Genomic DNA, 13,034 nt, shown 5'->3' with positions numbered 1-13,034 from the left:
AGTATGACTTTATTTTTCCTATATAAAATCTTAACAGATATCAAAGAAAGACATTGACGTTGGCATATTTTAACTTTTGATCCGATTTTATTCTCTGGTATTGCTTCTCTATGGGTGAATATTTGTCAGATGTATCTAACATGGCGCTCGTGAAACACGTGACCAGCTCAGAACACAGACGCAAACATAAAAGTGCAACTTTTTCGTTAAGACACAGGCAGCATTCATTGCCAGCTGTTCTGTAACGTCAGTTTGCTGAGTCAATACAATTAGCCTTCACGTCGAAGAAAAAGCTGTAAATGTTGAAATGTGTGAATTACACACAGTAATTGATTAACTGAATAGTAGCTGTAACGTGTGTTATACCTTCTGCATCTGCAAGCATGTGTGTGTCCGTAATGACCAGAGTGACATCATCTTCAACTTTTCTGTCAAAGGACAAGTAACAAATACAAAACAGAGATAATCTGTACCCACAAAATCAAAATGCTAAACCTGCCACCCCAACTACAGCATCATAGAGTGAATAATCCCAGACCTGCTTGTATAAATCTTAACTTTGTGTGATACTTTTTCCTTGTACTGCAGCCATCCACATTACACTTTACTTTCATCTTTGTAAGGATCCTGTAATTGTTTTTCTCTGCCAACACTGGTATGTGGAAAAGTGGTAAACTCCAACATGCCGGCTATCATTATTTTTTTGCTGTACGCAGTTAATGTTAGGGGAAAACAAATTCATGAGTAGTGTTTAAGCATGTAAAAGGAAAAATGAACACACAAATAAACAACTGCTGTAGAACATATAAAATATTTGACCTTTCTTTGTGTTGATACCAATGCCTCATAATTAGATCACCTTTTTATAGAAAGTGGAGCATGTGACACCCGGTACCTGCCATACACGTCAACTTGGCCTTCAGGAAACCGAAACGCCCCTTTTACCTCCTTCTGCTTCTCCTCTCTCCTTCCAGTGTTTTAAATACATCTCCTCTATCACCACTTTGACCTTCCCTCGCCTCTCTTCGCCCATCTGTCCATCCTCCGATTTAAGTAAACACAACTTGTTCTGGCTTCAGGTTGTCCCGGGCTTGAATTCGGTGTGGTGTTTGTGTGTGTTTTGGGAAAGAGACATCACTAGCAGTCAAGTCATGGAACATTAGATGAACCATTGGGCTGTGTGATGTTTGTTTACCTGGCTTGTCTGCCTCCCCATCTCTTGGTGTGTGTGTGTGTGTGTGTGTGTGTGTTTTGGCTCGCTGTGCTGGCCACGATGCTCGGCTGAGCTGATGGATATGCATACTGGACGGATAAAGGAGGAGATGGAGGGGGAATGTTGTAGGGGTGGTTTGGATGCAGGATGGAAGGATGTTAGCCAGTGTAGCTCCATTTGGGCAGATCAGCTCCAAGCCATTGGTCTCAGTGATTAGCGGGTCTGTCAGATAGTGATGGAGAAGAGGTACAGATGGACGGAAGGGGGGAGGCATGGAGAGAGCTGGAGTTGGAGAGCGAGAATATGTTACATGTGAACCGATACAGAGTGCAGACCTGCAAACAAGCCAGGTCATTACTGAGAAATTGTTAATACTGACACCACTGCCTGTGATAAAATAATTTTAACTGGAAACCCTTACAGTGATGGTTTTATTTCAGTGATTCTTCACTGCATGTCTTTTTTTTTTTTTTTATTTCCGCCATTTCGCTTTATTGTATTGGCTCAGATATGCAAGTAGATGACAATTGTACTGAAACCTGCCCTTATAGCGGTTGTACTACAGTATGGAGTCAGTCTGTTTGTCTGCAACAAACCACTTTGGTCCAGACTAAACAACTCCAACAGCTTCTGGATGGACTGATGATGATGAACCCTGTGAATTTTTCAATCCCCTGACATATGTTCTTGTACCAAGATGAGGTCGACATGTGTGATTTTTGAATCAAATAACTCGCAATTCATGCACATTAACGTCCTTCTCTAGAAGAACTGTTATTGGTTTTGTTATGTCCTCATTCAGTGCGTTTACACGCACAGCTTAATTGAGCTATGCTCGAAATTCAACTTTCTGCCTATAGTCCTTGTCCCAGTTTACATGCAACGGAGAAAATCAAATAACTGACGGGAACATGTCCTCCTCCTCCACACTAGGTGGTGATATGTGTCTTGTCAGCGGTTTAAACCGGCCCCCTTTCCAATTGACCTATGATGTCATATAATAAACGTCTTTCTTCAATGTTTATTTCCGGAGTCATACGTCAGCTCAGCGGTTGTGGCGCGTGTGCACACACATTGTCCAGTTATAAGTTCGATTAATCGTATACATGCAGAGAAATTAAATTCCAGTCGCATTGTCTGGGTGTCTCAATCGGATTAGGAGAACTCCAACTTTAGTCGGAGTAACGTGTTTGCATACACTTAAGTTGTCCAGTTAAAGTCCAATTGAGGCAATAATTAGTTTTCTTGACGTTTTGACGTAGTTTTATGTAAACATACAGACTTATCTTCCTGTGCAATTGTATGGTGAAAATTGCTCTTGGATCCATTCTTCTCTCAATTTCATTCTAATAAACCAAACTTGAACTTCAACTAGATTGAAATAATTCGGATGCCAGATCAAATGATCCGATACGATCAAATGATCTGATACGACTGATATGTGTGTTAATGTTTCTAATGTTAATGTTTCTAACATAACACCCACAAGTAGCATTGTCCACATGGATTCCGCCTTTGTTCATCTTACAAACAAAACAGGAGTTGGCACCTTGCGTCATTTGCAATGACATTTATGGCCATGAGGATAAAAACTTAAACACACAAGTGGAAGAAGAAGCTGTAACTTCAGCCCTTTTCCATTCTTCATCGCTCATGTCTCACCCTCACACAGCTAACTAAACTTATCCCCCTGACAAGCTTCGTCCCCCTTTTATTGTCCTGCCTTTAACTCCCCCGTTTAGCAGTGTCTCGTCCATTGCCAGTCACCCCTACTCCATCCTTCCTTCCTCTATTTTCCCCCGTCCCATTAAATCTGTGACAGCCTTCGGTTCCCATCGCCATAACAACTGGCACAGGAAGGTGGAGAGATGGAGAGACAGACTGAAATTAGGATGCCAAAGCACTCACCAGTGGCCCCGTTCCTCAGCCCACAAGTGTGCGTTCCCAGTGTGGAGTGACACTCCTGTGTGAAGGGTTTTGTTGTATTAACAGCTATGTAGGTTTAGGTATCATTGCACGCACATTGGCTTTCTTTAATTTAATTTAATTGTTTTTCTGTTCCGAATTTCCGCGAGTAAAAGGAGCAGCGAGTTTCGAGTTAAACAAGGCGGCAGCGTTACCCTGCAACTGGAGGTTTAATGCAGATTATTCAAATATATTCTGTTTCTGCATCTCCTCCCTTCTTCTTGGTCATGCTGTATAGATTAGTATCTGTGGTGGAGAGCGGCTGTATCGCTGTCAGCCCATTAGCAGCTGTCTAAATAGACGGTAAATGCATCTTAATTACTTTACCCTGATAAACCACGTATACACACACATAACACACTCCCTTTTTCACCATTTAGCCCCGAGTGTTGGCCAGATGGGCGCGTGGCCCAGTAAAAAGCCCTCCATTACCGGCTGGACTTGACCAAACCGATCCACCCCTCAGCCCGCTTACCGAGGTCTCACTGGGGCCACGGCGGGCCCTTGTCGTCACATACCTATAATTTAGCCCCCCAAGTGCTTTCCACATGGCCACGGCAAAAAGCTGGCCTCCATTGTAGGGGTCCGGTAATTGTAGTCTCGTTTAGAAAACCGCAAGTAGCAATTAGCGCAGAGTTGGCATTATACGGGGTTGGATTTGCATCCCTGCTGGGTGCAAAATGCTGTTTTAATATGGGTTTGTTTTCCCCACATGGAATTAGCTAAAGGGGCCTTTTATCATATTCACACACCCTACTCTTCTCCCAGCCAAGCTCTGTGCCCACCTCTCGCTTTCTTCCTTTCTTCCTATCCTCTCATGTCTCTGCATCATCTCTCTTTCTCCATCTCCTTTGTTCATTTCAATTGTGTTCGACTTTCAATCATTCTCTCGCATCATTTCTTTTGGTGGTAAATTTCCTCGCGCGTGTGGAGCCGCAGGAACAAGCTGCATTTCTTAATCTGGCGATCTCTCTTTTTCCCTCCATCACAGAGGCAGTGGACATCCTGAAAGAGATGAAAGAGAAGGAGGTTGTGTTTAAAGACACGCACACAACCTCGCTCTTTCACGTCCTCAACGCCGTAGCGCACCATTGCAGCACCTCTGCCGTCCAGCGGCTGCAGGACACCATCTTTACGTCGGGCCTGGTCAAGCCCACCGCCAACCTGTGCTCACCTGTAATTACTTCTTATTTGGAAAGGTAAACTTTTAAACTGTTTTACAAATTAAAAAAAAAAACACCTGATCGTAAAACGATACAAACTCATTTTGGTCAGATTCGATGTTTAAATGTTTTCATGGCTGAAGTTGTCCACGGACCAGCCAACGGGCTCACTTTTGTTTTTACGATTTGTCTTCATCTGCCAAAGCCTGTTGCCAGGTGTGTGTATGTATGTGTGTCTCAATGAGTCACTCATCCCTCCCTATGATCATAGCTGAGGTTATATTCTGGGTCAGCGATTCAGACAGAGAGAGGATGTGGAAATTGCTCATTTATGTGTGTGTGTGTGTGTGTGTGTGTGTGTGTGTGTGTGTGTGTGTGTTAGAGCCAGGTTTTGTTTGTTTGAGGATGCGCCAGCTGCAACCTCTCCCATGAGCCCCCACCCCTGATCTCCTCAAACACCCACTGCTATCCTCCGAGCTTTAAGTGTGTGTGTGTGTGTGTGTGTGTGTGTGTGTGTGTGTGTGTGTGTGTGTGTGTGTGTGTGTGTGGTGAGAGATGGCCATCGATGCTTCCTCCAATAATGCAAGTATGCAAATGAGCGTTGGCAAACATTGGCTGTGGGGTCACTGGTATTGGCCCACCCCTCAACTCTATTCAGTACGCGTTTTATTCAGTGTGTCCGTGTGTATTCTATTTTTCAGAACAGCTTTTAAGTAGATCAACTCATTAGCATGTTAATTATGTACAAAGCGCTAATTGCTAGATTTACCATACCATCCGTTAGGGGCCCGTCAACACACACACACACACACGCCCCTTGCACATGCTTTCATACAGTTTACCTCTAGTGTACATGTTGCCATAGAGGTAGACCTCTACACACACACACACACACACACACACACACACAGAGCCGAGCTCCCCTGCTGCTGTTTGTGTTGCTGAACGTCTGGTCGCTGGCACAAACAAGAGTTTCTAGGTTCACTCGTTAATCACTGCCTGTGTGAGATTAGCGGGCTAATTTACTCCTGGGTCATCAGCAGCAGCCAAAACACAAACGCACACAGCAGCTTAGCGCACAAATCAAGTGCCAGTTGTACTTCCTCCAAGTGATACCGCGGTGTGCACACGCTAATGAACACAAGAGAACACGAACGCCGCTTGTAGTCCGCTGTCATCCGCCACGTGTTTGTCAGTTCTGTTTAGTGCGTTTGTGAGCTTTTAGCTGGTTTCACCTACAGTTCTAACCATCGCCAGCATGTGGTACCTCTAAAAAGTCATTTTTCCTCTCTTAAACTATCTAATCTAACAAAATTAGTGTCAACCGTAAATAACATTGAAGTCCAACATTGTTGCAGCTTTGCTTCTTTGCACATCTCGTTTCATTAGCTTTTAATTGTTTTTTAGTGACGAGACACGTAAGGTTTGTTTTTTTTCTTGTTTTCTTCACGTTTTTCCAGCAGTGGTTCGTCTAAGCTTCAGGGCGGCTTTCTAGCCGCGCGCAAGACCCAACATTTGCACCACGGTCGGATCCGTCTCCTCGCGCTCTCCTCTTTTTATCTTTTATCTCCATCCGTTCGTCTCCACCTCTTCATTCCGTCAGTCAGCGGACGCACAGACAGTCGAGAGGAGGAGGGATGGAGGGAGGCGATAAAAGGAGGACAAAGCAGGCATCACTCCCGCCTGCACCCGTCTCATCGCTGCGTCAGCGCTAATGACTTAATGAACACTTCTCCGCCAGATTAGCCCTTGACAGCCCATCACATGCGCCGCCCCGTTAGCCTTCATGCCCGTCCACTCGGTATTGTGTGCGCTAACCTGCTTCCACGCTAGCTGGCAGCTAGCTCACATTGCCACGTCGTCGCGGAGGTGATTAGCGACGGAGAATGCTAATGAGTCCAAAAAAAAAAAAATGAGGAGCTGGCGGGACATGTATGAGAAGACGGGCAAACGTAATGATGGACTCCCATCATCGAGGCCTCCAAGAAAAAAATAAAAAAGAGGTAGATTAACAGAAGTAGCCTAAAACACGAAGCACACGAGACAAATCAAACCCACAGAGAAATGTAACCCAGTATCTCATTCTTGTTTGTGAACGCCTATGTCTGCTGAGCGTGTGTCTGACTGCAGAGCACCTGCTCAGCTAACACGTTTAGCTGACACCGACTTTATGAGATGTTTTCCTCCGGATGGCTCAGATAATGACCCGAATCAATGTACCTTAAAAGACCTTAACTCGCGCACATTCACCTGTGCGGGGCGTGAACATTACTAGTAATAAGCGAGTGTCATTCTTGAGCACATGTAACGGCGGGCTAGTGGTGTCATGATCACGGTCTCGTTTGCGCTTCGAGACACAGACACCTCGTTCTCCCATGCGACGAGGACAGTGGCTTGATAACAGGCCTGCCCGTCTCCTCCGAACAAAAGAGGGGGGACGGAGATGGAGGGAGGGAGAGAGGGAGGGGAGGAGGTGCGGGTGAGGGTAAGATGAGGCAAAATGAGCTTCCTTGTCTAATCCTTCAGGTTTCCACCGAGCAGAGCACTCGTTATTTTTTCAGGGCTTAATTGGCTGGAAAGTGGCTGACATGCAAAGTTGGGGACATTAACAGGGCTGTGCGCCGCAGTAAATGGCAACGCAAAGTGACAGTTAAATTGTACCTAGGGGAAATTATCCATCTTTCGACATCTTTAGCTCTTTTTTTTTGGGGTGGGGAGAGGGGTGGGGAGAGGCGATGAAGGCAGAGGGGGTGTAATTGCAAAGCCAGGCCCTTCTTTTGCCAAGAGTGATGTTTCTTTTTTCTTTCTTTTTAAAGACGTCTCATTAGGAAGGAAGGATTATAAGTAGTTGAGCTTGATGGAGGGATGAGAGAGGTGGACACATGGCGGTGACGATGAGGCGAACGTTCAGCGTTGAAACGTTAAACGGCTCCATAGAAAGACGCTGTGAACTATTGTGTGCGTGCACATACGTTTATATAAGGATGCTTTAATTACAAACTGCATGTGGTGTTTTATCTGGACCCCGTTTTGGAGTGGACCGCTAAACCCGCCCTCTCTCGTCCGGTCTCCCCGCTCTTTCTCTCGTTTTCAAACATCTCTGTGCCTCTCTTGTGCCGCGTTCAATCGGACTGTTGTGCGGTTTAACAGCCTCTTGACTGGCGCTGCTGAATAATGTTGTCCCTCTTCATTTCAATTAGCGGACCTCTCTGCTTTCCAACACTAATCAGTCCTCCTCCCTCCGTCACACTCTTCTCCTCCTTTCAAACTCAAGGTCATATCATTTGCTGTACCACCCCCCCCAATCCCACCAAACCACCACCACACCCACCCCAAGTTGTTGTTGTGTTTTTTTGGCATATCTCACATATCCGCTTGTCTAATTGATAATAGGAGAAAACACTTTAAACACTTTACCTGTTCACTCCCAATCTGTCTCTTCCTCACTCACTCACTCCCTCACCCTGGCCCATGCCCCCCCCCCCCCCCCCCACGGGTGCCCTATCTGCTTTGACCTCTGCGTGATTGACATGGTAATAACTCAATCAACAGATTGATGGCAGCGCTGTCACAATAGAGGGGATTGAAGTGGTCTCTCCCTCTCACACGCTCCCCCCTTTTTCTCGGCTTCCTGCTTCGTTTCCCCACCTCTACCTCTGCTTCTCCAGTTATCCCTCCATCCGGCGCACTCCTCCTCCCTCCGCTCGCTCCTTTTGTTTGTTGCGAGGAAGAAGGGGAACGGGAGGGTAGGGCCGAGGTGACATGAGACGAAGGGCGCGCGTGGGGTTTTAACGTTGTTGCCATATTTCTGCAAAATTGCTCAGCTGGGGCCGGACGGGGGGGCGAGGTCAGCGGAGGGGTGTGAGCGCTGACGGCGTGGACTCAAAGAGAAGACGGTGATGAGGAGGAGAAGGCAGGGAGATTGGGAGAAAAGGGAAATGAGAGAAGAGGAAATGAGCGGAGGTAAAGTGGGTTTAGAGAGGACAAAAGAGAGACGGGCGAAGTTGGAAGGCACACGGGGAGCTGAGCGGAGAGGGTAAAGATCAGCCGAGCCTTTTTATCTGTTGCACTGCTTCCCCTCTAAAAGCCTGTCCAGAGAGACATTAGCCCCACGCAGACAGGTGTGTGAGAGTGTGCCTGATTGTGTGAGAATGATGTATTGAGGCCAAAAGGCTTCATCACCCACAGTTGTCCTGTCATGAATTCAAAGGCCTGTATTGTTGAGGCGGGTCACGGTGCTTGAATAGGAGGTCACGGGGTTAACACCCCATGATACGCTCCCTTTTCTCTGCCGACACAATCCTGTACATGACTGATTGGACAGACCTGGCTCTAACTCGCTCTCTGTGTGTTTTGTGTGTCTGTGCGTTTGCAGCAAGGACTTGTCCGGAGCTCTCGCAGCAGCGGAGGAGTGTCAGAAGCGCTACAACCTGCTGCCCCGCATCCACGACATCACCACCGCTCTGATCGAGAAAGGAGACACGGAGCTACTTCAGAAAGGTTGCACATTTATTTAAGTAGACGTCGCACTATTTGACCCATCAACACAGCATTTACGTCAGAAGGCCACCACACAATAACTATTATAATAATCAAAAATTATTATAATGGAGTGTTCATCTAGACCATTGGTACCCAAATTCTTCCCACTGTAGGGCCAAAATTTAATCCGGGGGGTGGGCCGAAATATTAATTTTGCAGTACATTAAGTTAAATATGGGTGTATATAGCAAGTATGTGCAAAATAAACACTATCATAAATTCATTTTGACAAATGAGTGACACTGGTTATGGTGCTTCATATAAATGTTAAAAAAATTCTTTACATCTATGTGGCTTCTTTAAATAAGAGAAATAACATGTCCCCACTACTCATACAGGCTTCAGTCGCACAACATACACTGTGGTGGAACTGACCTCGGTAAAAAGACAATCGTTTTCCCAACTTTGAATTTTCGTTTTCTGGCAGAAGCTCAACAGCGCCACCCTACCGTCAATGTATCACAATGGTATTCTTTGGTCAGGAGTGGAAGTGCAACAACAAATAATCAAAAAGCGCAAGAGCAGCAAGTGGGGAAAAAAAAAAAAAGAGTGGGCCAAATAAAGGGCCCCAAGTTGGGCAGCCAGGATCTGGACAAACCATCTGCTCATCAGTTATAAAATACCTGATATATTTTTTTCAAACTCCAACTCGGCTTGATCCAACTTTGCTCTTCCTGAACGTCTGTAGCCTTTTGTTCTCCAAACTACCCGTCCAGTGCTTGCATTAAACACATGTGTAACAAGTGGCAACCATTCCAAGAGGAGCAGGGAGCGAGAAATGTGAAGACCGGGGTCGCGGCGAAGCACGTCAGCTAATCACATTCCCAACGGTCTTCTCTGTATGCGGACAGCCGTGGGGTGAAAGGGTCAAGTTCAGTGTGCCGCAGTGCAAGTGGCTCTAGAGTGCGTAAAGGTTGAAACCGTGCTGTGGAGCACCCCTTGACCTCTTTCCCTCCTCTCCTCCCGAACCCTCAGCATCGGTCACCGAACCCTTTAAAAACAAAGTAACTTTTACAATAGTTTGACAGAGTCCGACATGTAAACCAGAGCCAAACGGCGAAACCTTAAAATAAATAAGTGATACTGCCCCTATTCCATCATGTAAAGCCAGGAGAGTGGGATGACTCATGACATAAACCTTGAGTCACACCCAGCCCGGTGGCATTGTGAGTACATGTTGAGTGCCGTGGCCAGCTGCACCCCTGCTTGCTCCTGTAGACGCATCCTGTGGTAGAACATGGATGGTCTAAAAATTCACCTTAAAATACAACCTGCTGAAATAAAACCACAAATGCACTGACACCAAAAAACTTCCACCAGATTGGCCCTCAAGTGGTCCAAAACGCACTAAAAGCATGACACGGCTTGTCAAAAGATCTTCACTCACATTTCTGACCCCAGTTTGAGTTCAGGCATCAACAGTGGAAATAAAGTGTTAGTGTGGCTACCACAGCAACCACCGAGTGATTTTCAAATAAAGACGGGACATAAAACGCGCTTTTAACCTGCGAATGTTAGGAACATGAAAATTAATTGGTGCCGTAATGTGCCGGCGCGCTTCACTTTTCAACTGCATGGAAAGAAATTCACATTTGCCCTTAAACATACTCCAGCTGGTCAGAAACTTGTCTGATTAAAGTCCAAAAAAAGCCCACCTCATCCTTTCTTCTGACTTCAAATGACAGCAAGTAAAGGGAGAAGGATTATTCCTTCGTCCACTGCTTTGCTGAATATGCAAGTCCATTTAGATAACTGGAAGTTTGCTCTTATTGTGTGTGTGTGTGTGTGTGGTACCTGTCCTGAGGCTGCTGGACAGAGATAGTACGTAAAGCTGAGCAGGGCGCTTTAGGAAGTTAACCGGCAGAGCTTAGGCTTTCATTTGGGACTCGAGTGTTTGTCTGAGAGCGGACTTGATACGCCTGCTTCGTGCCTTGGACATTGTGCCAAATAATGGAATCAGAAGGAAGTGATGAAGTGTGCGGTGGGTTTGTTTACTGTGCAGGCTTTTTTATTCATGACCTTTCTGTGCTCTTGTTTCTCCACCTGTCTGTCTTTCTCTTCAGCCATGGACATGGTGAGTCACAGTCTAGGGGAGATGGCCATGCTCTATGAGCTGTTCTTTGCATTCCTGCAGACAGGCCGCTACCGCGAGGCTCAGAAGATTATTGAGGTGAGCACGCACACATACTCTACAAAGGAACTATTATAGCAACCAGAGGCTTCTTCTACCTACAACTAAATAGTTCCTACTTTTCAAAAAGTCCCCTTAACGAAGGACCTCCTGAATTAGTCAACAAATAGGTCTAGAAAGAGGCATCGGGTAACAGCTTCGTTTAGCTCAGGGGTCTTCAACATTTTTCAGGGCAAGGACTCACAAACTGATGAAGAGATAAAGTAGGGACCCCCTACAGACTATATGTGTTCTATATTAAACTCGGCCTAGTGCTATATATGAATAGACATTGTTATTATTATCATTTTGTATTCAATATTAATCTATTCAAATAATACACAGGTTCAATTATTCATTTTTTTTAACAGTAGGGTGGCCGTGCAGTTGCCGGAAACATGAACATACCCGACATAACATAGCTAAATTATTTAAACATAGCTAACATTGTCAAGTAATTGACAATTCAGGATTTAACTTAATTTAGCTGAATGCTAGTTGGCTGATGGCAGTGAGCTGCACCGTTAGCTTCTCTTCTGCTAATATTTCATCTGGGGACCGAAGAGCCTCTCAACAAATTGAACCAGAGAGAAACGGTGTGTAATGTGCGACCTCACGATTGGCCCAGCAGCGATAGGGGCGGGGCCTACTGTGTACAGGAAACTTGGATTGACAGGTCTCAGCTAGTGCGAAACGGTGCGCTGTTGAGACAGCTCCTGTATCGCTAAACGGAAGATAACATCATCTGTCGCCATATATATCTTCACTGAAATATGTTGGATTCATGTTGATGTTTAAAGGAGAATTTAATATATATATATATAAATAAATAAAAACCTTTTATCAACCGCAATAGAAAATTTCTTCCTCTGCTTTAGAGAATCTACCTGATGAAAACTGTCTGGCCGTCGTGATGACATGCAGGATGGAATTGCCAGCTTTTTTTTTTTTTTTTTTTTTTTTTGTTATTGTACATCATCTGACCTGGATAAATTATGAATATTTATATCTTTGTTATCTTAAGTCCTGCTGTAAGCCCGGTAGATTAGTGTGAGGAAAAGAGAGAGGCAAAGCGAGGAGATGAGAAGCGATTTTCACATGAATAAAACGGCCGAGCGGTTTGGGACTGGTCAGCAGGAGAAAGAGATTGATGAACAGAGGGATGAGTCTGGCATCAGAGGAAGAGAAACAAGGCCATTATGTTGTCTAATCGGGATGAGAACAAAACAGAGGCAAAAAATACCTTAACTCCCTCCCTCTGACATTACTCTATCCCCGTATCCTCATGTGCACTGGAACGGGGATTTGTCCCTCTTGAGGATTTCCAACCCTCTTAAATATTATTGACATGTTGTTATTGTGGCTCTCATTCCTCTCCTGCTAGATTGTATGGCTGTTATCCGACTTATAATAGTCGGCTACATGCCAGGGATGTGTGAGATTGTTGATGCCTTATAAATAGATTAGATGTACGTTAGGCCTAGGCAAGGAGAAACTCAGATTTGAAGCCCGTTGAAATCATACGAGAAAACTTAAATAATTCTAAAGCTGAAGGAGTTTTGCAAGAGAAGTTTAGCAAGTTAGCAGACAATGGAGAAATCATTTTAAGTTGTGTTTTGTGACCGGTTAAAATACTAATACATTTTTTTTTTATATAAGTATATTGATATTTTTGAGAATAATCCATTAAATCGTTGGTTAACCACTGAATAATAAACCTTACCTCCTTTTTAAGAATTTTTTAAATAAAATTATAACGACATATTTAAACATGAAATCTCTGAATGAAGATTCTGTTTCAAACTGCTTTTCAACAAAATTTAAGATTTCAGAGTATACCTAATGAGAAAACATGTTCATGTCTATAAAAGTGACTTACACCAACTTATAGAAGTAGATCCATTACCATTACGTTATATATCTATTTGCTCAAATGCACAGGAGAGCTGTGTTGCATTATTAACCATTAGCATCTAGACTT

General features: G+C 44.7%; 1 protein-coding gene across 1 annotated transcript in view; it reads left to right on the top strand.

Moving 5' to 3' along the window:
• Positions 1–13,034, top strand: part of lrpprc (leucine-rich pentatricopeptide repeat containing) — a 53,219-nt gene that overhangs the window by 20,308 nt on the left and 19,877 nt on the right. Inside the window, exons 23-25 of the mRNA XM_047602576.1 lie at positions 4,170–4,377; positions 8,717–8,841; positions 10,947–11,053. Of these exons, the coding sequence (XP_047458532.1) occupies positions 4,170–4,377; positions 8,717–8,841; positions 10,947–11,053 (440 nt within the window). The remainder of the gene's footprint in view (positions 1–4,169; positions 4,378–8,716; positions 8,842–10,946; positions 11,054–13,034) is intronic.

The sequence above is a fragment of the Mugil cephalus genome, chromosome 13 (assembly GCF_022458985.1).
Source record: "Mugil cephalus isolate CIBA_MC_2020 chromosome 13, CIBA_Mcephalus_1.1, whole genome shotgun sequence".
NCBI lineage: Eukaryota > Metazoa > Chordata > Actinopteri > Mugiliformes > Mugilidae > Mugil > Mugil cephalus.
This window is presented reverse-complemented; position numbering and strand designations above follow the sequence as displayed.